The 27,934-nt window shown below is 41.3% G+C and overlaps 2 protein-coding genes across 20 annotated transcripts in view; both read right to left on the reverse strand.

Moving 5' to 3' along the window:
- Positions 1-413: 413 nt before the first annotated feature.
- On the reverse strand, positions 414-10,616 carry RRM2B (ribonucleotide reductase regulatory TP53 inducible subunit M2B). The gene is made up of 9 exons (XM_083622756.1): positions 10,467-10,616; positions 9,559-9,720; positions 7,520-7,636; positions 7,036-7,169; positions 4,649-4,743; positions 4,043-4,176; positions 3,151-3,255; positions 2,754-2,867; positions 414-1,296 (listed from the first exon to the last, which is right to left on the reverse strand). The coding sequence occupies exons 1-9, from the start codon at positions 10,524-10,526 to the stop codon at positions 1,144-1,146; spliced, it is 1,074 nt and encodes a 357-aa protein (XP_083478882.1). The 5' UTR covers positions 10,527-10,616; the 3' UTR covers positions 414-1,143.
- A 6,693-nt stretch (positions 10,617-17,309) lies between these two features.
- The window catches only part of UBR5 (ubiquitin protein ligase E3 component n-recognin 5), a 67,070-nt gene continuing 56,445 nt past the window's right edge, over positions 17,310-27,934 (reverse strand). For 15 of the 19 annotated variants that reach the window (XM_083623555.1, XM_083623545.1, XM_083623561.1 and 12 more), the window contains 15 exons: positions 27,182-27,399; positions 26,620-26,740; positions 26,442-26,540; positions 25,959-26,202; positions 25,037-25,151; positions 24,564-24,708; positions 23,999-24,129; positions 23,572-23,632; positions 23,093-23,268; positions 22,615-22,699; positions 21,690-21,845; positions 21,340-21,453; positions 20,178-20,322; positions 19,478-19,563; positions 17,310-18,501 (listed from right to left, as the gene is read on the reverse strand). In XM_083623555.1, the coding sequence (XP_083479681.1) occupies positions 18,289-18,501; positions 19,478-19,563; positions 20,178-20,322; positions 21,340-21,453; positions 21,690-21,845; positions 22,615-22,699; positions 23,093-23,268; positions 23,572-23,632; positions 23,999-24,129; positions 24,564-24,708; positions 25,037-25,151; positions 25,959-26,202; positions 26,442-26,540; positions 26,620-26,740; positions 27,182-27,399 (2,109 nt within the window). In that variant the 3' untranslated portion in view covers positions 17,310-18,288. The remainder of the gene's footprint in view (positions 18,502-19,477; positions 19,564-20,177; positions 20,323-21,339; positions 21,454-21,689; positions 21,846-22,614; positions 22,700-23,092; positions 23,269-23,571; positions 23,633-23,998; positions 24,130-24,563; positions 24,709-25,036; positions 25,152-25,958; positions 26,203-26,441; positions 26,541-26,619; positions 26,741-27,181; positions 27,400-27,934) is intronic. The other 4 variants (XM_083623559.1, XM_083623546.1, XM_083623558.1 and 1 more) reach the window with 1 other exon arrangement.

Genomic DNA, 27,934 nt, shown 5'->3' on the forward strand with positions numbered 1-27,934 from the left:
CTAGCTCAGATGATCACAGCTACAAGCCTTCTGCTTGCACATGAAACCTGTCTGCCTGAGCCCCAATTAAACCAGGAAAGCTCCGATTAACCACAGCTTCCTGTCTCATTGAAACTGAGAAACTTCAGTTACCTGCCTTGAAACAAAGCGGGTTATCAAACCAACTTCAATATATGGTTTAATACCCTGGCTTATTCAGAAGCAGGTAGTTCTAGTTTCCCATTCAAACCAAACAGGGAATCATGGTTAATTAGAGCTGGCCTGCTTTAATCATAGCTCAGGAACGAGGGAACTGCTTGTACAGCATATGTAAAAGGCTTGTGCATATCTTGGCTTAGTAAGATTATATGGTTGCTCAAATGCAGAGAGTGTGTGCATCTCAGATCAATGAATCCAGAGAATGAAAGAACAAATTTTCAGTGCAATGAAAGCTTTAGTTACTACCGTGATTCAACACACAGCTGACCAAAGCAATTCTAAAGGGGGCGGCATGGGATAAAGGAGGGCACCATGGTGGAGGATCTGGAACTGCCTAACCCCTGCTGCTTGCTCTAGCCAGAAGGGGAGCGGGGGGAGAATCACTGTGTCTATTCCAGGACCCTTTCTGTGGGGCCATTCAATCCTGCAGATCCGAAGGCCTGCTGCAATCCATCCTGTTTCAAGCCCTACCGCAACACATCTTCAACGCTACGTGTACACTAACAAGAGAATTTTAGGGGCGCACCGGGACTGTAAGAACTGTTCTGCCAGTGGAACTCCTCTCCACCCACTGAGCAGCACTTACACAGCATCCTAAGATGGCTCGGGCCATCTTGAGGACTGCAGCCTTACTGCTCTACATAAAACAGCAAATTGAGGCTTGCACAAATGCCACAATTGTATTACTCAAAAACTGTTAAGTAGAAAAGTTGCATGAATTATCAAAGGGACTTTTGGTAAAGAGGACCCCCCCACACACATACACGCAGTCATTTACATCACCATCTGCAATAAATATGCCATATAAAAAACTTCATCATGTGTGGAAACATGGAAAAATGTTCCCAGAACCCTCTACTTCCAGTAGAAGAAATAGCAGCTTTTCAAGCAGGTAAGTGGCACGTGAACATTTTTTGCAACACTCGTCTTCTGAAGAAGGCAATCCTAGAAGTCAGCATCCAGAGTAAAAACGTTCTCGTTGGTGTCAGCCATAACTGCGAAACGCTGATACTCCGAAACCCTCTTTTCAAAGAAATTGGTTTTTCCTTCCAGCGAGATGTTCTCCATGAAGTCAAAAGGGTTTTCTGCTTGAAAGACCTGAGAAAAAGCAAAGTTATTATTAAATTGCAGTTACTGGCCTAAGAAAGACAACATTCCTACAAATTTCTGGTAGATAACTGCTGGAGGCCTTTTCTACTGAGATAGTACTCCTTTCTCTTAATAGCAAAAAAAACCAAACACCCTTCTATAACAAGGCCTTTGGCTGATTAAACAACTATGGCCTTTTAAATAAGTTTGTGGAGAAGGGTTTGTTGTTGTTATGTTAGCTGTTTTGTGCTTTGCTTTTGTATTTTTATGCTGTAAACCACCCTGTGATCTTGGGATGAAGGTAGGTATATAAATTTAATAAAAAACAAGTAGAATAATTCTGCCCACAGCCTTGTCTGGGCACGAGCAAAGGCAACAAAGCTTTAATTCTTCTGCAGTTACTTATCTGCCTGCTATATGGCAGCTCCTGAATTAGCGTCACTCTCCCAGCACATCTATCACCTCTTCCACTTTCTCAGGCACCTTTACCAAAGCTAAATTTCATAACTGACAACACATATTCTGAGGCCATTTAGACAGAATGACAAGTCCCACTTTGGCATTACATGAACCAAGCCTGGGCGATGTATCAATCAATGGTGTCTGCTTCACTCAGTGGTATATTGTGGGTGAAGCAGCCACCGTTTCCGAGTCATAACTTCTTAGACAATATTTTAATTTGACTTATTGGGCCCTAATGTCTGATACTCACATTTCAGTGAGTGTTCTATTGTCTCTTTTGTTGTTTTATTTTACTTTTGTTCTTTTTTTTACCATAGAGCGGTACCTTGGTTCTCTAACACAATCTGTTCCGCGAGTTCATTCGACTCCCAAAACCATTCGGAAACCAAGGCGCAGCTTCCGATTGGCTGCAGGAGCTTCCTGCACTCAAGCGGAAGGCCGCAGAAGCCGTGGAAGCCACGTCAGACGTTCGGCTTCCGAAAAACATTGCAAACCGGAACACTTACGCCGGTTTGCGCCATTCGGGACCCAATCTGTTGGACAACTAAGCCGTTTGGGAACCAAGGTACCACTGTACGTTATTTGTTCACAATGTGTTACTTGTAACATTACACTGCAAGTCACCCTGCACACTATTTATTTTGCTGCAGAAAGGTGGAATACAAATTTTCTGAAATAAATAAATGATACAAAACGATATAAATAAATAACACAATTAGTAAATAAGATGTACAGTATTTTGCAAGGCGACCTGACCAAAGAAGGACTAGTCAACACATTCCTGGTTTTATTCTATACATCGTATATTTTATTTCCAAGTGCTTACAGAGCTCAGGCACAACCCTGAAACAAATGACTATGGCAAAACTTCCTAAGGCCCAACCCCACTTACCTGGGAGTAAGCCCCATTGAATTCAACAGGACTTACTTCTTAGAATACATGGTTAGGACTGCATTGTAAGGAGACCAGTGTCAAATGTTTATATCTTCCTGAGCTACCTTACCTTGGAGAAGCCCAGTTCCAGAAGTAACCGATCTGCTACAAACTCAATATATTGTTTCATCAGAGTGCAATTCATTCCAATTAAGCCAACTGGCAAGGCCTCTGTCAAAAACTCCTGTAAATTAGAAAAAGGTAAAATATTTTAGGAGGAGAACAATTCCAGCTACTTAGGAATAACCCATTATAGTCTGATTACCATGTTAACAGAGGCCACTTTAAAGAGAGCCACAGCTACAACTCATTGAGATCTGGAGATGTATGTCAAGGTGCTCCATCCTGAAGCAACTGCAGTGACAAACAGTGACTGGTGCAAAAGTGAAGCAGAGCAGGCACCTGACTTTTTAAGAGGAATAGTATTTTGGATGCAGAAGAAGAAACCCGGAGACTCGTCTGCTCACCTGTTCAATTTCAACTGCATTGACAACAATCTCTCTGACTCTTTCTTCTGAAGGTTTATTCACTAAGTACTGAAACATTAGGCAGGCAAAGTTGCAATGGAGTCCCTGGAAAATGAGAATGAAATGGAAAATAAGGGACACTTACCTTGCTTCTACAAACCAGCAGCAAAAACTCTCTTTTTCCACTTTTATTTATGTATTTAAGGTGCACACATATATATGTGTGTGTGTGTGTGTGTGTGTGCGCGCGCGCCTGCGCCTTAAATACATACATAAATATATCCAGCCATCCCAAAGTAAACGTTAAAAGGGCCAAGCTTTTTACAGCAACACCCACCCACAATTTTAAAATCTGAATAGAACTATCCAGAAGATATTGATAAGACAGTAATAAAGAACAGCAAAGAAGAGAACAGGGGTCTCCTAACAACTCTCAGCACCGCTTGACAAACTATGGTCCCCAAGACTCTTTGGGGGAAGCCATGGCTGCTTAAAGTGGTATGATACCGCTTTAAATGTATAGTGCAGACAGGGTCAGTTGGCTTCCAATCCACCCACCCAGATTTTTCATATTTTAAAAAATTTCAAGACTGCAACATGCATTATTAGTTGGGGTAAACACATCATTCTTATTAAAATGAGCTGTGCTTAATCTAAAGTGAGACATTTACACTATTTTAGTGTATTTAGTGTATTTATTTAGTTTATTTTAGATACATTTACACTATTTACACTATTTCAACAATTCAGATACTACTGGTTGTTGTTTTTTTTAAAAAAAATAAAGCGGGGGGAATTTCTAGTATCTGTGACTCTTTTATTTGGACGGTTTTGCTTTCGGAGAACAAGACTGGACCCCATTTTGAACATCAAACCCCCCCCCCCACATTACTTCATCTCGGCTAATGAGTTCATTGGAGAAAGTGAGGCCTGGCATCAGTCCTCTTTTCTTGAGCCAAAATATAGCCGCAAAAGAACCAGAGAAGAAGATCCCTTCGACGGCAGCAAAAGCAACCACTCTCTCGCCTGTTTCAGGGGAGATAAAAAAACACACACACACACAATATGGTTACAAAGTTCAGACACCAACCCCTCAAACTGTAAAATAGAATGTTGCAACATAGAAAAGGAGAGGAAATTCCAGTACAAATACAGTAACAATCTGCACTGAAAGCAACATAATTAACAAGAAAACAAAATATTTTTTAGAGAACACAAAAATCAAATGAAAAAATGCAGTATGAACTCGAGTGTCCCTCCTCTCCACAAACGCCCCAATCCTGGTAGTCTTAAGCATAATTTATAACCAGCTCATTCAACCACCTTTAGCCACAGGATAACACAAACCAACACCATAGCCCCTCCTTCCTGGTCTCCCACTCAGGTAGAGTCTTACTCTATACCAGTTCAGTTTCTTACACTGAGAGGTATTAAACAACTTTAGAACACTCAAAAACATTATTTCAACTAAGGCACGTATAGTGGAAATGCAACCTACCAAAAGTGGCTTCCCTGTCTCTTATCCACCTCAGTGCCCAGTCAGCTTTCCTCTTGACGCACGGCATTGTTTCAATAGCATTAAATAAGAAGTCCCTGGAAAAAACAAACCAAAAGATAGCAAGAATCTGAGGCGCCAGTATCACGTCCGTGCATCGGACAATATGGGTGGTTCAGCTATGTTTTACCCAAAGCTGACCACTGAAATTAATGAACATAACTAAGCTAGGGCTATTAATTTCAACAGGTCTACTCAAGAGTAAAACGTAGTTGAATGCCACCCTAGGGCTGTGCAAGGCACCCCAGTACAGTCTGGAACCCAATTTGGTAATCCTGATCAGGCCCTATTCCAGCCAGATCACTCCGGGGCCCAGCCTAATCTGGTCCAAACTCAGATCCTGAACAGGATCAGGGCCTTGTGCAGCCCTAAGTGGCAAGAGGTGTGGGGAAAATGAGATGATACAAGCAGCCTCCTTCCACCGCCTCCCTGACCGCAAGTTTAAACAGGGTTTCACACAGTCGTATCTGAAGCAGGGGGTCACCCACAGAAGGCTCAATCCTCTCGTAACAGATACATGATTAAATGATCTTCTGAATGTGTGCACATTATGGCAAAACAAGAAGTTTCTGCATCTTGAAGAACGTTAAGGCACAAACCTTTTTCAGAACCTGCCTTCAAACTAGAAGGAAATATTAACTCGTTTCACCACTGAGTAATTTACAGCATGAGTGACAAGGCTATTTCATTTCAGCACATTAATTCTGAAGGAAAAGTCACCCTTTGGTCAACAGTGACTGGTGTGGTAGGACAGACTGGACACCTGTCCAGGTAAGCCACTAGTGAACTTAGTGACTGCTCTGTCTTTAAATAAATAAAAAAAACATATGAACTGGATAGGGGAGAGAGACGAAACCAGTATTCAACTGATTTCTACCTTTTTACCTCATTTCTCACATCCAGCCCCTTCATGGAAAAAGTTATTCACCGTTCTATCCTAGCTACACACATTTTCCATCTTTGTAATTTTGCACAATTTTATTCAGGGCTGCATGTATTCTGCGATTTCATGAAAGTGCTGTGTGAAGCCTTAATTGGTGCAGAATTCCCAGCATTTCAAGAATCACGATTTTAAAATCATGTTTCTAGTCCATATGACTGGCCATGAGCCTTGAAGGTGTTTTGTAGAATCTCGGAAGTTATATTTCTAGAGGTCAATGAGAGGGCCTCAATACCATGCAGTTCCTTGCTCTTTCTCATACTTACTTGAAGCTGAATTATTCAAATTAAACAAATGCATGCAGTTTCTTAACTTGTATCATTTATACAGAGGAAAGTTTTTTTAAAAAAAAAAGTTCAATTTTGGATTACTCTGATGAATATTGGTTCCTATTTTTAAGCACAAAAACACATACTGCTCTGAGTTTAATGAAACTCCTGCTATGATAATGAGCTGCAATGAACCTTCACCGCAAGCATACCTGTGAGGAGAATGGAAACGTCGGAATCATCTGAAAGAATGATTTGGCTCTGACTTCTCCTAACCATAAAGGGTAAAGGGAACCCAGACCATTAGGTTCAGTCGTGGTGGACTCTGGGGTTGTGGCGCTCATCTCGCTTTATTGGCCGAGGGAGCCGGCATACAGCTTCCGGGTCATGCGGCCAGCATGACTAAGCTGCTTCTGGTGAACCAGAGCAGCGCACAGAAACGATGTCTACCTTCCCACCAGAGCAGTACCTAGTTATCTACTTGCACTTTGACATGCTTTCGAACTGCTAGGTTGGCAGGAGCAGGGACCGAGCAACGGAAGCCCACCCCATCGCGGGGATTCGAACCGCCAACCTTCTGATCTGTGGTTTAACCCACAGTGCCACCCGCATCCTCTCCTAACTACAGTTTAGCTTTCAACAAACCACAATTTCCAAGCTGAGAAGTCGCAGTGAACTGTGGTTTGTTGAAAGGAAAAAGTAGATGTTTTTACCTCCTCCTCATAGAAGGAAGGGAGGAAAGTTGGAACCAAGTCCCACTGTGGCTTAATGCTATACAGTGGTACCTCGGGTTACAGACGCTTCAGGTTACAGATGCTTCAGATTACAGACTCTGCTAACCCAGAAATAGTACCTCAGGTTAAGAACTTTGCTTCAGGATGAGAACAGAAATAGTGCAGCGGCGGCGCAGCAGCAGTGGGAGGCCCCATTAGCTAAAGTGGTACCTCAGGTTAAGAATAGTTTCAGGTTAAGAAGGGACCTCCAGAATGAATTAAGTTCTTAACCTGAGGTACCACTGTAGTGATCTCTCCTGTTATGTCTGAACCAGGACAGAGTCATTCAGTATGGAAAGAACACAATACAGAAATCCTCTATATTGTGGCAATACTTACGGTGATTACCTTTTCTCAGGATCCTTGATGTAAGTGTCTATTAATAAACTGTACATCTCTGAGTGAACATTTTCTATTAGTATCTGGAAGCCATAGAAACAGCGAGCTTCTGGGATCTGCACTTCCTGACTAAAACGTTCCACCTGACAACAAAAGAAGGTTAGAGGTAATTCACACATATACATTCTTAACAACTCATAGAAGGGTGCATGATTCTACCATCACTGGAAAGCACTACATTTGATGTAGTTATCAGACGACAGGAAACTATGGCCAAGGGAATGGGTGTTTCCTATCAACACTTGGAGCTGCAATCCTCAAGTGCCAACTTATCTAAGGACCTTAAATATTTGAACTGCTTGCTCAAAACACTAATGGCAAATAAGCCTTGAGGTCAAATGCCAAAGTGTTTCATCAGCTTGACTGCAGGTGCTGAAATAGCAAATAAGGCAGGCAGCACAGGGTTAGAAAAGCAGCCCATAAAGTATCTTACCAGGTTTTCGTTCACAATTCCATCGCTGGCTGCAAAAAAAGCCAGGATATGTGAAATAAAGTATTTTTCTTCAGGTTTCAGTTTGTTCCAGTGAGGAAGATCCTTTGATAAGTCAACCTTTGTGAGGAAGAAGAAAAATTCATTGCAAATTTATACTTTAGTGGTTCATTAATAACTCTGTAAGACAAAAGAAACTCTTGAGGGAAATGAAATGGCAAATTCTTTATTTATTAATTTTCTATACTGTTTTTTCATCTGTAGATCTCAAGGCAGCTCACAACACAAAGATACAAGATAAGAACACAAAATACAAAAGAACAAGAGCAACAAAACCAAAACAAACCAATATCTACCAACCCGCCACATTCATATAGTTCCTACAAAGCTTCTCTCCACAATGCCTTGTGCTTCCTTTAAAGACATTTGCAAGGACTGGATAGTTTGCAAGTGGACAGGGAAAGAGGATGCCCATAACTTGTTCAAAGACATGTTATTAATTTTGTTATTATCACCACTCCTCCAAAAGTTGCAAAATGGCTAACAGAAATAACAAATAATAAACACGAAACCAATACAATTAAAAATGAATTAATTTAAGAAACAGTACACTAAATATGCCAGGATATCTGCGCTATCTATGATCATTTCTTGTTAACTGTTCCCTGCCCCACTGCAGGTGTAAATACAATCATTTCAGGAGTTATCATCAATCTATTATGGTAAAATTTTAAAGGTGTATCTATCTAACATATATTGAGCTCTCAGGGTCACTGACTGCAATTTTTGTATCTTATTGCCATTCAGTTACCGCCTTACCATTTTCTCCTTTCTCTAGTCCACAAAAGCTTGCGCTGTAATAAATGTATTAAGAGTTTAAGGTGCCACATAATTCTTTTATTAGTATGCTAAAAGTTCATCCACACTCAACAAATCAGACACAAAAAGATGAACCAGCTGCTTCCAGAAAGACTACCTAAAACAGCACATTATCAGTGGCCCATATCAGTGTTCAAATGCCTGGGAGAAGACAAATGTCTTTGCCTGGTGCCAGATAGATGACAATGACAGCACCAGGTGAGCCGCTTTGGGGCAGGTGTTAGTTATGTATCTACAACTCTCAGCACCCTTTACAAGCTACAGCTCCCAGAATTCTTTGAGGGAAGCCATGACTTTTAAAGTGGTACAAGAGTGCCTTAAATGCATGGTGTGGTTGTGACATCAGTGAATGGAGTCAGTCTTTCATCACCCTCTCTCCTAGCTGTCCCTGAAGTCTGGCTTTCCTTGGTCTCTTGACCCTTCCTTTCTTTTTATTCTCCTATACCAACCAAAGCGCTTAAGTGGCTAGAGGAACTCCCCTACGAAAAAAGCCTATACAATGTTTGAGGTGTTTTTAGTTTAGAAAAAAAGCAAGTAAGGGTGGTCATGATAGAGGAATATAAAAAGATGCATTCTGTGGAGAAGGTTTTCTTCTTCTCTCATAATACCAGAACAGGAGGTAATGCAATGAAGATGAATGTTGGAATATTCAAGGCAAAAAGGCATATTTCTTCACACAGTGCCTAGTCAAAATATGGAATTCACTAAACGATGTAGCTGTGGACACCAATTTGGGTGGCTTTAAAATGGAATTAGGCAAATTCTTAGAACTATCCATTAAGAATTATAGCAAATTCTAAGGCTATCAATGGCTACTAGCCATGATGGCTGCGTTCGGCCCTAATATCTGAATATCTGTTTCTGGGCAACAGCAGCATCAGAGTGCAGTTGTCGTGTTTGTGGAACTTCTCCAAAAAGCAACCAAAAGCCACTTGAGAACTGGATACCCAGCCGCCTCCTCTTCTGAAATGTGCTGAAATGTTTCAGAAACATCTTGAAAGTGGTGTTGAACTACGCAAGTCGAGCATAGACTTAGGCTTGCTTTGTTTGCATAGGAACCCCATTGTCATTGTGGAAACTGTGACACCTCTAACACAGCAGGACACAGAATACACACCTGCACGCACAAACAGACCCTTACCTCTCTATGTTGTTACACTCACCTCTTCCGCTGTCCAGAAGGAAGCTTGCGCCTGCTTGTACATTTTCCAAATGTCTGGATACTGGATGGGGAAGATGACAAACCGGCGAGGGTTTTTCCTTAAAAGAGGCTCTTCGCTCGGTTTTAAACCATCCTCAGTCTCACCTGAAGACGGCAACAATCTCTAAAGCAAGAACACAACGAGTAGTCAATAACATCGGCCCAGAGATGGAAAGAAGATAAAAGTCTCAACCAGAGAAGAATGGCAGATTAAGTTGATGAATTATGCCGAAATTGCAAAAATGACCGGAAGAATCAAAAATCAGGAAGACCAAAATTTTAATAATGGGGGAAATTTATAATTTATCTTAAAAATAATTGTAAACAGTTAAAATAGTTAGTAGGATTGGAATAACACTTGTAGTTTAATGGTGAATTTTGAATATAACGGAGATGTAAAAGATCTGGATTATTATAAAAGATGCAGGAGTAAATGACTAACACTGGGACCCAGAAAGGGGAGGAGGGAAGTCCAGGAGATTCTTGGGAATCTTGTTTTTATGATGTATGTTGCATATGTGATTGTAAAACTTTATCTGAAGAACCAAATAAATAATTTTTCAAAAAGTAAACGAGCACAAGAGTCGTAGAAGGTGCGCTGGTTTTCTACGCCGCCTCGCTGAAAACTCAATGGCGTATTATATAACCTAAGTTTTCCTCGGAAGTCAGAGCCACGGAGCGCAGCGGAGTTGACTCGCGAGTAAGCGCGAGCATAGGATCGCGGCCCCGGAGCTCGATCGTGCCCCCCTCCGCCTGATCCTGCGCGCGCCTGCTCGGGTGTAAGGGCCTCCGGGTTCGACGGGGGTCTGATCCCCAGGAAACGCGCGCACCCATCCGGGGAGATGGAGATCCCAAATCTGCCCTGCTCACCTCGTCCCCCTGCGGCCTAGCGGCGCCGCACGACGCAGGGCGCTCCCGTTGCTCGCCCATGGCCCCGCAGAGAGCCCGGCCCGGGAGCAACGCCGGCGAGGGGAAGGCGGCGCCGACGACGGGGACCTGCGCGCAGCAGCAACCGGCAGACCTGTAAGGGCAACGGCGTCGGAGAGGCCTCGACTCGGAGGCTCCTCCTCCCAGAGGCGGGATTGTGTGCGGCCGAAACGGAAGGCAAATGCTCGCGCTCCCTCTACAAAACTGAGTCTCTCCTCCTCGTCGTCGTCCTTTAAGTCAAGGCGCAAACACAGGTCGAGACCATAGTTCGAGACCTCAGTGGCCGGGAAAAAGTTTAAGCTTAAAAAATGTGAACTGGAAGGTATGTAAAGCAATGTTTTAACGTGCAATCGAGTTTGCATATTCACCCATCAGCCATGGGTACTTCGGTTGAGATTTCTGGATTGCTTGGGGTTTGGACTAGATGATAGTGGGACTCCCTTCCAGTTCCAGAGATCTGTTATTATGCTAAACTGATCATCCCAGAGGATCTTGCCCCCTTAAGAGCACTTATTAGTTCTACCTGAAAATGCAGAGATTGAACTTGACCAAGCTTTTGAAGGACACCAAATTGGGCTGTGTACACGCCTATATCTTTAAAACCCATTTTAAGCACATTTCAACCAACAGAGAATTACAGGCCCAGTAGTTTAAGGAACTGTAGCTCTGTGAAGGTTAAACTACAGTGCCCAAAGTGCTTTGAAGGGATCAGAGTGGTCAAAACAAAAATGAATGGCAAAAAGCTCCCGAGGATCTCTCCAAATGGGGTGAATGGACAAGAGAATGGCAAATGTGATTTCATATAAGTAATATATAGGGATAGAGTTTGAGCTGTTTTAAGTGCAGTAAACGTATGAGGATCTGGAAGCTGGCTCCTCTCATTGCTAGATGGTCATTATTTCAATGGACAGCCTCTCTTGGAAAGCATCAGTTGCCAAGATATTATGCACAAAAGGGTATTTGAAGATCACAAGGCATACAGAGAACATATCATCATCATCATCATCATACCTTTTATTGGCAACGCATACAAACATCCATAGCAAATCAATACAGAATTCCCACCTTCCCAATGACACAAAACATTTGTCAAATGAAAGAGGCAAAGCAGTCTAACATTACATCTCTAGGTCTCCAGGGAGATCAGACATCTGCAATGTGTTTCGATGACAAAGAACCAGATAAAGACATTTAGCCACTAACTTGGTGAGCTCCTGATTATTCCCCAATAATAGAAAATGTATGACCTCTAACTCTGGTTTCCATTTGGGATGCAGGGTTGATCTAGGAACTGCTGGCAGAGATCAACATATACCGTATTTTTCGCTCCATAAAACGCACCTGACCATAGTTTTTAGAGGAGGAAAACAAGAAAAAAAAATTCTGAACCAAACATGTATGATTTTTGTGGTTCATGCTGTGGCCACAGACATGTTATGTGATTTGACGGTGAGTTTGGGGTAGCCCAATGCAAAAATCCTGAGAATCCATGTGGATCCATGCTTTCTAACCATGTTTTTGCGCCATTGCGGCCCCATGAAACAGTGGATGCGTGTGTTTTTTGGTGCAGGCTGTAGCCATGGACATGCTATGTGATCTGATGGAGAATTTGGGGTGACCCAGTTCAAAAACCCTGAGGATTCATGTGCTTTTACCTCCCCCTCCCAGGCAGCCTCCTTTATCTCTAGAGTCCCTTATCTTCCTCCCGATCGCTTGCTGATCGGCTGATCAGCGGCTTTGTTTCAACACCCCTTTCCCTCTTTCTTAAAAAAAAAAGCACAATCTGCTTTCTGCCCCTGGGCAATTTGGCTCCAGGGACCACACATTCGTTCCATAAGACGCACAGACATTTCGCCTTACTTTTTAGGAGGAAAAAAGTGTGTCTTGTGGAGCGAAAAATACGGTAGTTTACATTTAAGAACCATATGTGTAAGAGTTTCCATCTGATGGTCTTCACATGGGCAAATTCTTTCTCCTTCCACCATTCCCGAGTACCGTCATTAGTGGAAGCATCGACTTGAGCATCACTTGTGCACTTTTTATTAGTTTGACTTGAGCTCCGCATCAGCTGTGCGGTTTTTATTAGTTTTATCAGTTTTTATTCAGTTTTTATCAGCCTCAGTATTTTATCTACAACATTTGGCAGCTTTTCCTTAACTAATATATTCACAAAGCTTGAGTTAAAAGCTCAAGTTAAAAGTCTTAGAGAAAGTCCTGGAAAGTCTCGGGGAAAGCTTTAATTAGCTCCAGCTCGACTCAGTCTACCAACTAATTATCAGCAGGAGTGGCAATTAATTGCTCTATTTTGGGAGGACGCCGAGCTTTCCGATTTACAGCAGAAATTAGTAGTGGCTGCATCTCCAGGAAAATGACTAGGAAAAAGAAGCGACTGGTCTCATCTCCACAAGTGAGCCCACAGCAGAAGTGCAAGCAGAAAAGGACAGAATTCAGGACCTACCACATCCAACAGAGCACATTCCCAGGTAGGTGGGGACGCTTTAATGGGTGGAGATCACCCAGGGGAGATTGCTGAGACAAGCGCCCATGAACTATCCCATGAACTACTATCAGAGGGGGCACCGCTCTATGCAGAAATACTCGCGGACCACTGTCTGATGACTGCAAGAACAGTGGAGGAAATTAACAGCAAATTAGAAAAGGTAACGTCTCTTTTGATTTAGTTGGTGCTTCTGGCGACCAGAAATAGCTCCCTCAATTCTAAAGAGGCTGACCACTGCGTTGCCCTCCCCCATAACCATTGTGTAACTGGTCTGGACTTGATAACAGAGAGACTACAAATAGTAAAAATAACAATAGTGAAAGTAGGGACCTAATCCTACAAAGCACTCAAGTAGCTCTCGATATATATCCTTTCAATGGTAAGCTGCCTTACTGGAAATCAACTGACAGTGTGAAGAGAAACTTTAAGCAGAGAACATATGGAAGAAGGCATGAGATTATATGTTAAAAGTAGCACTTGGTATTCGGCCTGGAACCTCATTGGTAACCAGAGCAGGACTGGTATCCTGCGGTCTCTTTGGCACGCCTAGTAATCTTGCTGCTGCACTTTGGATCAGTTGTCATTTCTGAACATTCAAAGGCAGGCCTATGGTAAGGGCAGTGCAATCTTGAGGTTAGTGGGGCATGTATCACAGTGGTCTGTTACTTGTTTATCAGGAGAGGGTGTAGCAAGAGTACCCTCTGGTTAGAAGAGAGACACTCCTGGCCACAAATAACACTCAAGCACCAAGGAGCAGAACATCTAAGGCAGAGGAACGGCAGTGACACTGCTTTCAGTGTGGTGGTACCAAACCTGTGGAACTCCCTGCCAACTGAGATTAGGCAGACGCCCCTCCTTGCTGAGATTCAGATACGTGACTAAAACTTTCTTGTTCCAGTATGCTTTTTAAGGTAGTGTTCAGTTGTATGATCAATTGCTCAGAATAATTGTAATATTTTGTTGAAATGAAGCAGTGCATTTCTTACATTGGGAGGCAGTTTGACTGGACAATACGCCCAAGTCCCTTCCAAACTCTCTGGTTTTGTGGTATGGATTCAGCTAAACAGCTGCGCTAGTGAGAGGAGTGCACGAGTACAAGAACAATCTCCCCTCTCCTCTCCCATGGGCCCCCCCAAATCAGCTCTAGGGGGTCAGGAGAGCCCTCAAAACTCACAGGGGGGAGGCAGCAAGATCATTCCACCTAGCAAGCTGAAATGCTTGTGCTGATGGAGCCATGGTAATAGCGCAACAGTGAATTCTACCATCTGATTCTATTACCTTCAAAGCTCTGAAAAACTATAGGCTATATACATGTCTGTAGCCTATACATAAAGCCGTAAACCTAGAGGATTAATTTGCCATCCTGTTTATAACTTAATGACTGCAATCCAAGCCAGAGGGATGACTCAAGAAATGTTCCGCTGAAAGATGTCATAGCAAAACTGTATGCCCATCTCAGCCTCCAAGATAACTTGAATGGACACTTCTTCACTAGAAGTATTTACTTAGGTATATGACCCTGCAAAGAGGAGAGGGTTGGGCATTAACTCATTCGGCAATAATCACAATCTGTTATTGACCTCTCTTTGGTTCCAAAGTTGACCTTTGCTCAGTGTCTGGCCAGCCAAAAAAACTTTTGGAAGATTGTGTTGAAATTCTTGCAGTGTAAGGAGTCTCAAAAGATTTCATCCAGTGGTATTCAAACATTTATCTGGAATGCATACCAGACTTTTTAAAAATATATCCTAAAACTCGTGCAGCACTTTTGTGGGTCATGCAGTACACTGAAGATGATGTCATAGATGGAGGTGCATAAGTAAAGAATCAACTCCACCAAGACCAGAGTAACCCGTGAAAATCAGTTCACCTAGGAAGCTAGAGAGCCTTAAAACAAATGGATTTCATGTATATTTCAATCGTTTCAAGATCACTCTTGCTTGCAGGTGCCTGGTAGAGTGAAATAAAATATCCATCTCCTGCAACTTTCACAAACCCCTTAGCACATAATGGCAGGGGTGAATGGAGAGCTGTATTCCAAACCATCTTAGCATTGGTGAAGGCTTATCTGCCGCATAATTCTTATTTGTCTTTCTTTGCAGTACTTGTACTGTACTTTTCAGTTTACCAAGATGCTTATTTCAGGGATTTACATGTGATGATTTACTGGTGTCTTTACTATTAAATGTCCCATCTCAAATCCTTCGTACTGTGATTAATATGTTTGCTCTTACATTTGCCTGTTTTAGTTGGGTAGCGCAGACCTGCTTGCCAAACAGTAAAGGATATGTAAGATAGCAGTTGTTAGACATCTAAACAAGTTTATATTTAGTTTCAAATTGCTGCTTGCAAAATGAAACAATTTTTGCATTGTATGTCTGCTTGAAAGACTGAGGCCCCATTTAACATTTGCTGCTCACTCCATCTCAGGTTAGGCTTAACTAATGGAAAAATAACAAAATCAAGCAATATACAGTGAATAATTGTGAACACACAATAATAAAATGTGGCACAAACAGGCTGCGGTGCTTGACCCTCTCTCACATTGTCCTTGTGGATGATGGTGACAGACGACCCCTTCCCTACCCCCAACACCATCTCCTGGCAGAAGACCAAGAACCCATGGTCAGCAGGCCAAAGTGACTCACACATGTTAACTTCAAGCCAATGGGCTCAATAACTACCAGGGAAACAGGCTTAAGAAGAAACCCAGTTCCATTTTTGAAATCTGGGAGCATTAGTATCAGCTTTCAAACCAGCACTGTGTTTTGCAATACACAATCGGAGAAACCACATCTAGCTTCAAAGAACTAAAGTTTTCCTATTGCTTTTTCTTTTACTCTATACCACATATTTAAAAGAAACTAACTTAAGCCAGACAGCAATGTGGTGTACAATTTTAATAAACATTTCTTATGAAAAGCTTGATACTGTTCAAATATACAGAGAAAAGCTATTTATATAGCTACATATACATCTTGAGTCAATGACTACAGCATAAATCATTCTAGCTTTCCCCTTCGGTTAGAGTATCAGCAAAGTGTTTTCTACATGTATATATTTTCTTTTTAGGCTACTATATTGGGCTTGTTGACTGTGTAGTTTTATCCTGCTGTGATTGTTGTAAAACAGCTATGTTATATACATAATTATACATATAACATACGGATATGCTATATATACACAGGTTATATATAACAATACTTTACAATATACACAGCCTTTCATAAGAGGGCTCTGGAAGAGATTTACCTTATTAAGCCTCAACACCTCAGTGAGGTAGGTAGCTATCATTATTTTACAGAATGTGAGTAAGAGGCCCAGAGTAAGTAACTTGCCATAAAAGCCAGTAGCAGATTCAGGAACAGAATCCAAAACTTTATATCCACTGAATACATCACCAGAAACTCCATCCTTATCCCTCAAAGGGCTGTCACGGAGGAAACTAATTAGTTCATCAATACATGCAGGGGGAAAAAATATTTTTAAAAAGCACCTGCAGTTATTCCCTAACTATACAAGTCTGGCACAGTCACCTTTAAGAGAACAAACAGTCTTCAGAGTCTTCTGCATGGAGGTCAGAAATGTGCTCTAGCGAGCTTCCCCAAGGCCTGTCAGAGTTAGATTTTTCTGTAGAAGGCAGCCATTCTATTTTTAAGCTAAGGCAGAAAGGGGCTTGAATGCTGTTGTTAAGGGTGAGTGGGGGAGAGGAGCAGTTTTCCACTTTGGTAGAAATTTAAGCAAGTTTGCAGCGATGTGCTGCTCTCTCCCCACCCACCCCCCGCAGCCAAGAACCACGGGGAAAGGGAAACAACTGAAGCCAACAATCATAATGGAAAGAGTTTTATGTCTAGTAGGAGATGGTGAGCAAGCAACAACACAGAGCCTCCCCCTTTCATACATCACTTAAGAACTAAACAAAACGGGACCCTGGCGTACTGAAATACAATAGGACTCTCTCCCCTTCATTGTAAAAATGTTTAATTAAAAAAAAAAAAAGCAAGCACTCAGCGCACCACAATACATTTGGCAAACTTTTCTTTGTGCTTATTGAACAAAACTACATTACGCCTCCATCTTGTACAGCCTGGTGAAAACAAGAGAGCTTGCCAGGGCAGGGCAGTTCTGCTAACTGTAAAATGTGGGCTGAACTCCTTCCATTTCGACTGAAGATGAGAATGAGTTTTATTCACTTATGCAATTTAGAGTGGCTTAGTGAATGACTGTGGTGTGTGGTGATAACTAGGATTATACAGGCTATATAAATAAAAACTATTGTTTCTTCAGTATGACTTTGTACTTTTGTCTGTAATTTATTAAAAACTGTAACAAGATACTTAAAAAAGGCTAGATACAAAAGTAGTTAAGCTGCTCACGAACATTAAATTTCTTCAAAATGTACCTTCAAATAATCATGATCTTATAAACATTTTACAGTTACCAGGTAGTGCCTAGGCTGAAATTTTAAACAGTCTGAGACACAGCAGAACGAGTGTCCGGGTTGGAGTTGGAAGTGGAACAACCTTCTGACTGATTGCTCGAGGAAAGAGGGATACAAAAATGTTGATTGTGAACGATTAAATACTGTGCATTGGCTTCCTTGTTATGTACAAAAAGATCCTCACTAAGGTATACAGATTACATGCAAAACATTAGTGGTGGTATTTGTGTGCCAGAGTCCAATGCAAAGAGACAAAACTTGCAATGGCAGTGGTTTTTTTGTAAGCAAACGTGAATGATTTCAACTCTTAGCTCTAACTGGCAAGAACTTTTTACAAGTTCAATATACATGATGCACAACTGCAGCCAACCACAAAATTAAACACCATTAAAAAAAAAAGTTAAAATAAAACACAGAACATACTTCATCTTTTATTTTGAAATTCCCTACTCCCTCTATACATGAACCTTTGCTGAAGCACTTTCCACAAAGGCAGCAGTGAATTTTCTTAGAACATTTTACATATTCCTTCCCCACCCTCCCCCGGCAAAAAGCTAAATCACAGTGTAATTTATATTGTTCTGCTGTCATCTTTGGCTGGGGTTGGCCAGGAAGCCGGCAACTAGCAAATGGTTACAGTCCGACATTGCTAGTGCTCCTTCGGCCCCTTGGGTTGCAAACTTAGTACAGGAATGTTGCATTTAGTCATTGCAATACCAGCAGGGAGAGTATGACAGCATTAACTTTCATAAACTTTTATAGACAAATGGAAAATCTACAAAAAAACTAGCTATTAATATTACACAGCAATACACACTTTTTATACTCTACACAAAACCAAAATTTTTGGTCTTAATGGCGAGTAGCAACTTCTGCTTGAGAATCTGTTTAGAAGAATACAGAGGGACATAAAGGCGAGAAATACAAGTGTTCGCTGTAGGAAGGTGTTGGTCATCTGGCGGCCTTATTGTGATGGATGGCATGGGCTGAAATCCTTCTTCGCTAGCGGGCAAGGATGGGCTTGACGTCCAGAAATAAACCTAAGGTGCAAATAAACAGTGACCTGTTAATGAATTGGGGAGGGGGGAATTCACATGCCAATTTTATATTTCAGTGGCATGCAGTGAAATTTATCGTAGGGGGACAGTTAGGGCCAGAGGCGCCAGCTTGAGAGGGCGATTGAGGGGGGGAGACGTTGCATGCATGACGTCCTGCCCTCACACATGTGAGCATCGGTGGGCTTTGGGAATGTGGAGGGAGGACTCTTGGACCCCATCAGAGCATTGTGCTCTGGGCTTTGGGAAGCAGACGCCAGGTTTAAATACTTTAATACTCTAATTTACCGGGAACATTTAAGGCACTAGCCTAGTCCCTCATGTCCACACATCGTTGCTACTAATGTTACATCCCTTTATGCCAAAATCCTGTAGATTCAAACAATATTTAAGATGTTATCTGTCAGCACCATCTTTGATTCTTTGTTTTTCTACAAATAATGGAGTTCTATGGTAGAGAAAATAATTAACACAGAGCTTGAATTGGTTAATAATCAGTAACAGAAACCTACAATGCTCAAATAACGAATGTGAAGCATTTCAGAAAATGACAATCTCATTATTAATTTTATGAGAGTAACTAAAAGTAATCTACTCGAGATTCTCATTGTCCAGTCTTTTAAAAAACTCAAATGTTGAAATCAGAACTAATGCCCAAGGGGAAATGTTACTGATTTTCTTTTTTTATGGCAGACTCTGTATTATATTGTAGCCTGATTTTGATACTCCCCCCTCAGTTTCAAAAGAGGTGGGAAATGTACCAGGGGGAACCAATCTTGAAGAGACTCCAAATCCCAAACTTCTGAGTGAGTGACTGAACTTGCTCTTTGGGCCCAGGAGGAAATGATACCATACTGGGGTAGTTAAAATAAGAAACTTGTTTTTCTCCCCAATGTGGAGTCATCTAGTACCAACAAGGATTAACAAATCCCATATGTTGACCAAAAGAAAGAATACTTACTAGATCTTGCCTTTCAGTCATACTCATCTTCTCAACTATGGACCAAAACCAACGTTTGAACTGCAAAAGCTTTTCAGCGTTTTCTCCTGTTCAAAAATGAAATAAATTAACAGAAGAGCAGGCAGAGAATAACATTTAGTTGTGGATATCAGATAGTGGACTTAATGGAAATACTCTGGTTGTGCAAATAGCAACAACCAACTGTGAATTAAAATGCCAATAAGAGCAGACAGAGGGATCCAAGGACATGGTTTCACTAGACTACTTTTAGTATGCAAGTAATAGTTTATATTAAGAGACTGGTGTGAAGGAGAAATGGATGAGCCATCTGCACTGTGATTTTTGTAGATCTGCAAAAATCTACAAATACAATGGAGAGACACAGGGCTGGATGCAACCAACCCATTCTGCTAGCACTCTGAGCAAGGATTCCCACTAGGGCAACAGGGCTTTCTCTCCCTCTTCAGTCCCCCAAAACCTATTCTGGAGGGCCGGAAGAACCCCTAGATCAGCATGTGGCAGGATGAGAGGGGAGATCATTCCATCAGGCAAACACAAATGGTTGCTCACACTGAATTTCCCCCATAGTCTGCATGCTTCAGGAAACATTGCATTTGTCTAACCAATATGCAGGGGGAGGAAGCAGTCTAGAGCAATATTACTGCTGCACGACTAAAAGATTACACAAAGAATTTCATACCTGATTCATCATTGAAGGACGTAAAGCTGATTAGCATTTGCACATTAACTTCACCACAGCCATTTACGAGAAGCCTGAAATCTTCTGCTGTCAAGTCTTCTAATGAATTCTTTGGAAGTACATCCAGCAGACCTTTCCTCATTGCCTGAAAAAGCCACAATAATTTTAATTTAAACACTACCAGGAACTGCGTATTGGCTGGTTACTGCACAACTAGACGGAAAGAACCAACGACTATCAGATAAATCTGTTTGTCATGGCAAGTGAGCTATTGTCCTCTGGCAAGCATCATGAAGGGAGCCCTACGCTCGGAAGAACCCTGGCGACAGGGTTGTACTGGGCTTTCTGAGTTGTGGAGGAGAACTGAGAACTTTACATGGCCTCATGTAGAGAGACAGAGCAAAGTCAGGAACAAGAGGAGAGGCAGAATCTTGGTGTTGCAGCAAACAAAGTTCTACTCAAGAGCACTGAAGCTGCTGGACATAAGCAAGCAATGCCCCTTAATTTCCATGGGTCTATTCTAAGTATTACTAACATTGGCTCCAACCCTTGGTGTTTACAAGCTTTGGCCTGGCTATTAAGGTCAGCCAACATTTGCAGACACCCAATTTCTAGCATGTTGAGTTATAGCAGGGGTCTCATTTGTTCCTCATGACATGGCTTGTGTTTACTTCTGCATGGGAATCACCGGCCAATGAGGCAGCACCTTCACCACCCAGAAAGTTATTATAATCACAAACATCAAGTGAGATACGTTTTTCATCTCATTTACAAAATGTCTACTTCTCTTTTTCCTGATTGAATGGCCAAACTAAAAAGTCAATTTGCACCAGCTGTCAGAAGTGACAGCCAGAAAAAACAAACATCTGGCCTCCTTCCTCCAGAAGGGGAGAAACTAGAAGAGCAGAGCCTGAAGAATAATATGCTCACACTCAAATCACAAGGAAGAGCGGCACTTCCTGTGCTATTTGTAAATTTCACAGGGGCCTTACAAGCCTGCAGGTGAGCAGTAGAAACCTTCCTGGCAACCATTGTTTGCTCAGTTTCAGAGACTGCGCAGAAATTGTGATGTATCAATTCAAAGACACAGTTCTATGCAAATTATCAAATGTGGGTAAGAAAACATCAAAATAAGCCAATGCCTTTCAACCGTACTACTTACATGTAGAGGTTGTTCTGCAACTACTAACATTCTGTGCTCTGCGTATTTTCGGACATATTCATAAACGTTTTGAGGAGTGACTGGTATATTTACACCATTGGAGATAAGTTCAACCTAGGAAAATATTGTGAAACAGAAGGGTGTGGTTTTTTTAATATATAAAAAAAATCCAACTTCTTAAAATACTTACAATACAATACTTACACATAATGGAAACATATTCCAAGGGGAATTTTCCTCAGCCATATGTTTTGTTAAACTGGCCACTAATATTACAGAAGCATCCATCTATTTTCAGTTAATAGCAAAAAGGGGTGAATGGTCCGAGTAACGGTGTAACTGCTGTTTACCTGTCCTCCACCTTCCTCTTTGCATAGGTCTATTGCAAATGCTAAGTCCATTGCTGCAAAAACTGCATCAGCATCTGTACTTTGGGAAGCGAGGATAAGTTGCCGCAAACTCTCATACATTACCGGATCGAAAAAAGCAAAATCATGCCAGTTAACCTGAAAATAAAATGCACATGTAAAACATCACTTTTAGGTTTTTCGTCAGCTCACCAAGACAGCTACTCTACTGAGCAGTTTTGCTGCTAAGAACTTCAAAAAGCTTTACAAATATTGTGGCCGTACCAAGCAAGTTAGTCAGGAGAAGCGTTATGTCCAAATCTTCTGTTCTTTCATAAGGAAACAAATGTGCCTAGTTCAGATATAACATTCCTCCCTCCTTGCACACCTAATCTTGGCACTGGTTTCCTGGGTTGCTCTAAATTACAGTTACTACTTATGTGCATGCCAGGAATTTTTTTTGAATACAAGCCACAATATCAGGATAAGCCTAGAGGGCACCATAAGAGAGGGAGGGCAAGAGGGAGGGCACACTGATTTCTCTCACGTTATGCCATGTCTGATCTGGGCCTATGTCTCCGTTCAAACTTACGCCAGTGGTTAAGAAAGGTTAACAATCTGAAACACCCTTTGAAATAGGTTTGCACATCACAGTTTTTCCTGAGGGGCCCTGTAGGTGGCTACAAAGAACAATTTCCTAATGCTCAAAGAAGCCTGAACATGGAACTCTGGAGGGAGCTCCCATTTTCTAGTGGAAAAAGTACACAGCAGAGGGAGGAAGAATCACAGCTTTAAATGGAAGGTTGAGTGACATAGCGGCAATATCCAATTAACCAAGCTCTACATTTTAAACCAAGCACCACAATTTTAATCAAATAACACTGCAGCCCTATAATTAACTATTATTACGATTTATATGCAAGTTTACCTTTCTGCCAAGAAGAACTTTTATTACATGTCGATTTAACGTGATGGGGCAAAGTTCATTCTGTAGCAAGCATAAACCTAGAATTCTGAAGAAAAAAACATATCAGAACAAGGAGGTTTTTTTAAAAAAAAAGTGATGAAGAAAGCAAGTCAAAAGAAGAGCACCCAAGCAAATAAGATCAATTACCGTATTTTTCCGTGTATAAGACTAGGTTTTTTTAACAAAAAAATTAGGTTTGAAATTGGGGCTCATCTTATACACGGGTAGTGCTGAGGGGTGTTTTCTTAATTTGGAGTCCCCCATAATAGGGGGCGTCTTATACACAGAAAAATACGGTATATTTTCAAAGTCTAGTTGAAATCATTGTAAACCTGGTGCTGAATTGCAAAATCTTTCGTCTTTTCGTGACCGTTACTTTTATACACATTCTGGTATTTTTCACACAAAGCGATGCACACAAATCTAGAGAATATTTTACCTGCCAATATTTCTGAAACAATTTAGTCTGGCTTCTGTATTTTTGCCAGGCCTCGGTGTATAAAAGCCACGCTTTCCAGGTTGATAGAACAGTGGTGCATTGTCATCGCCATCATCTGTATCATCTAATTCCATGTCTACCACACTGCGACTGGAACCATGACGTTTTCTGTTTTCCTTTTTTTAAAAAAAGAGAAGTAAAAAAGGGGTGTTTTTTCTGCACACTAATGAAGACTGAAATATTCCTCACTGTTACAAGTTGTCTGTCAAAACCACATCCAAGTAAAAAACGGGAATTAATTAAACAAATGGTAAAGTTAATGGAATTGCACACTTAGTTAAAGGGAAAGGTTTAAATAAAATTTAGTTTCATCACCACAGTACTAGACTGAAGGAATCTTTCCCTCTTGCAAACAGTCCAACATATTCCATGCACATAATAGTAAACTAATAAAGGCACGGTTAAAACAGATGTCTTACTTGTACTTTATCTGAAGAATCCAACAAGCCAAGGTCTAGGATACTGTCAGCTCCATTTTCCCTTTTGAACACAATGAAAGAAAAATATTTAACCAGAGTCAATGTCATGCTTTAAAATTCAATTTAAATGTTATTGTAATTTAGTAAAATAAATCACTCTTTTTGTCCTTCAAGAAATATGAAAAGCAGGCACAGATGAATTTTTCTAGCTGCTAAATGATCTGTCTTCCTTTCTCAATATTCTGAATATGCAACGAATAGTTTTCCAGTGGGAAAACAAAGAAAAACAAGTACAAAACCACAGGAATTCTGTAGAGGAGCTACAATGTACAAAAGATCTAATTCAAATTTTCCCCTGTGACAGCTCAAAGCCAGGCGCAATCTGAAAAAGTTTTCCCTTAAGGATTTATCCCTAACGTTAGTTTACCTTCCATGCGCAATAATGAGTTCCATAGCTTCATCCACTCTCGCTCGAAGGGAATCTTCACTGGCGAGCAACAGAAGCAGCTGAGCAGGAGACAATTCCAACAGCATGCCAGTGATCTTGCTTGCAAATGCCTGGAAACGAGAAATTAATATCTTATATTCCATTTTTTCCCTAGTCTTCTCCATCTGCGTGGAAATTACAGATTCGGGAAACTTCAGCTGCCCTAGATTCAGCCCCCTGCTGTAACTGGTGCTTATGGGCTTTTGCATTTATTTAAAGGGAGGCGGAAGCTCTGGGTATGGATCCTGTTGCATATTTAGCTGCTGCTCCACCGGAATCCATCTTGAAGGCCTATGCCTAGGAGAGTACAGGATCCTTAATGGGGCCCTACAACTACAAAGGATTGCAGGTCTAAGGCAAAACTCTTTGTATTCTTCAGCTTATTCGCTATTCACCAACATGTCAAGTATGTGTAGACACACCCAATTTTTAAGTGGAATACAGTACATATTAAGAAACAAGAATGATTTTTGCCACAGTAGACAGAAGAGAAGATTAGCCTTACAGGTTGCATTGCTTGTACACGGGGATAAAGTCTTTCACCCAGGGCCTGCCGATGTGCTGGAAGAGGATCGGGGTCATCACTAGGATTCCCTTCTGATGCAGGTCGAAAAGGCCTGGTATCAATGGAGAGCTGCCTTCTAAAGTCCCTTAAAAACAACAGCAATTCATCAGAAATTGTCTTTGCTCTCCGAAAGGTCCACATTATATGCACTACAGGGTATGCTCCTGGTGGGGAAGGATGGTGGGGAAGGATGCGCTAAACCCATCCTTCCCCACCTTTAGTTTTGTGTCCCAGTAAAGTGGCAGGCGCATCCTAGTTAATTCTTTTGCTCACTTTTGAGTCCCTGTTTCTGAGGAGCAGCTAATTTAGAGATTTATTTTCTGCCTTTCAATGAAATTCCTGGTGAGAACGAGCAGTTTATTATTCCAAATCGTCTCCTGATTTGAAGTTAACTTCAAAAGAAAGCTACTTACCTATCCCTGTCTCTCCTAGAACCAGTTCGCAAGCCGCTGCTGTTCCTCCTCATTTCTCTTTCGCGCTCCCTTTCCCGATCCCTTTCCCCTCTGTTTCGTAATCTCTGCATGAGACCTTAAAGGGGCAAGACATACTTATGGTTTGTAAACAATGCTCACTTACAAATACTATGAAAGATCATGGAACTGTGGAAACCAAGGCTGAGGGAGAAGAACACAAAATTTAGCCTGGAATCACAATTCCAAATTAAGATTTAAAGACATATATAAATCAGGCTTGTTCATCAAGTTCTTTTCTACCACCACACAATATTGGAAGTTTACCTTAAAATATTTGAAGGAAACAAAGTTAAAATGTAACCCTTCACTGGCTGAAGCCTTAAAAAAACAAGCCAAATACATGTAACTAAAATAATATCCATTTGCTTTCCCCTGTTTAGTCCTGCCTGTTACTTTTCCTTTCTTCGGTTGACTCCCCTTTGATGAAGTTTAGCATATAGACTCAAGGCAGGAATCTGTTATCTTGTATTCTATGGAAATAATATGGAACCAAGCAAGAATTCTGGCAGTCTGACAATTCTTCCTGTTCCCACCCACACACCCACCCAATGTTCTCTTAGTGATCTGCAGGCATCTTTATTTCATGCTAAAATGTTCTACACTATGTTTAAATGAAGGATTGATGGAGAATACAGATTCCCCCCCATCAGAACTGTGTGTATTGTAACCACCTTAAGTGCACAGACTTGAGTGCAATATTCAGGATCCTCAGATTTACTGTTAAATAAGCAGATGTACCCCTCGTAATGATTTGAAAGCCTGAGGATAATGCAGAACCCTGCATAATTTCTTGCCCCTCGTCCTGCTTCACTGTTCCAAGTCTTCAATGTTATACATAACACATTTATTACAATATACTTACTTGTATGTGTCCCTTTGTTGGCATTCTGAATACAGTCCAGATTTGGCAGCTTCTCGTTTGACAAAAAAGCTTGTGCAATGGCAGTGTAAAAGCTTCTTGCTACACCACTGCCTTCTCCTGGCTCATCCTTAAACGTGACCTTTACCCTGTGGACAGCCATTGGAGTTGTAGCACATCGGCGACCAAAATGATTGTTGAGCTGCCTCATCGTCTGCTGAATTAGAAGATCTCTATCCCGATCAACCTAGAAAACACATTAGGAGAACACGGTAAAGAACAGACAAGCTAAAGAATGAAAATACGATCTACAGCCACACTAGCACCCAAAAACATCCTTCAGCTGCAGCATACACAGTGATGGCTGGGCCACCATTTTACATCCTAATTTACTGAGGTAAGTAATTGCAAGAGCAACAGGATAACCACAACTGTTCATCTTTTAAATCTAGCTAAACTCAAAAAGATAACACTAAAACTTCTTACCTCTAGTGTTAAATCTCTAGATTGTTGGTTTCTCAGTTTTTCCATTTCTCGGCGGAATTTAGATTCTTTTACTTCAAACCCACCTAATTCAGTCAAAATCTACAAAGAGAAACAATGTATTAGTAAAAGGAAAGGCCTACAAAACAATCTAGCTGTCTTCATTCAAGAAGATACTTACCGATCCTGGTTCCGCTCCTACATCTTCCATGAACACTCTTCCAAATAACTCTAGGGAAAGCCGCCAACGTCCAAGCAGCATATCATGAGAAATAACCATCCCCATAAAACTGCACTGTGGCCTGGCAGACAAAAATTTAAAAAGAACCAGGAGAACAGAGATTACTTTTATATACTAAGCAAGTTAAAATTAGGATTATGTTGTGTTCAGTTGCTGCCAAACAACTCAAAGTTTCTAGCAGGAAGAGTCAAGTGACAATCTCTCTGCAGTTTCCATCAAGGATTACCTTGATCACAAGCACATGAATTAAATAGCAAGGTAACGTACAAAGAAAAGTGGCACTCGCGAAAACAATGCAAATACCAAGCAGCAACGGTAATTGCAAAAATTGAATAAGAACTAAGATGGAAACCCTGCGTTCACAACACAGCCATTTCCTCTCTCTCTTTCCTGCTGCTGTTGCCTATCCCAAGCAGTCATTTGTGGCAACTAACACTCCTGGCTATGCAGCACTGAGCACAAAGGAGTAAAAGTAAAGGTGTTGTTTCGTAAGTAATGGTACCTGAAGGATGTCAGAGGTGGACCTTCACTTTCAGTCAGTCCAATCTCTGCCAGTAAACTGCTTTTCAGCTGTGCTGCAAGATCATGAGCTGAAGGGCCTGGCTTAGAACTCTCCGATTCTTCAGATGGCACATTTTGTTCTTCTTCCTTCTTCTGCCGATTCTGCATGCTCATTACATTTTTTAAATTTGCTGCGTAAGACATTTTGGTTGGAAGAACCTAAACGAAAGGGCATTGAAACAGGTTTGTAAAACACCGCAGGGTATTTTCATGCTCTAGACTCGTCTGCAATACTATTTTGGTACAGTCTGCATATCATCATTAACCATCGTCAACTTTATCATGAAAGAGCTGATCTTGGCTTCTTCGCTCTGCCCCAACAACAAGCAGGAGAAACAAACCTGGCATTATGTCCCAACCAGGGACTCTGGTTTGTTTCACTCAACCAAATGCAATCTGTAAATCAAGACCAAACTTTGCCTACAGATCATGGTTTGTTTGGAGCAAAACAAACCCCCGTCACTGGTTCAGACATAATGCTACAGCCCAGCTTAACGCATCCATAGTGAACCATTAACTCTTGTCATCATGACATGCAAACAAGGTCACTATAGTGCAAGAACCTAAAGTCTAATACTAGCTGAGTCAGAGTCTGGATTAACTTGACTGGTCCTATAGAAATCAGTGGGATCAATGTTCATTTTTATTCATGGATCTCTCCACTGAAACAAAGCAAGCCCTAAAAATATCCAAG

This window comes from Podarcis filfolensis (genome assembly GCF_964270895.1).
Source record: "Podarcis filfolensis genome assembly, chromosome: 7".
Taxonomy (NCBI): Eukaryota; Metazoa; Chordata; class Lepidosauria; order Squamata; family Lacertidae; genus Podarcis; species Podarcis filfolensis.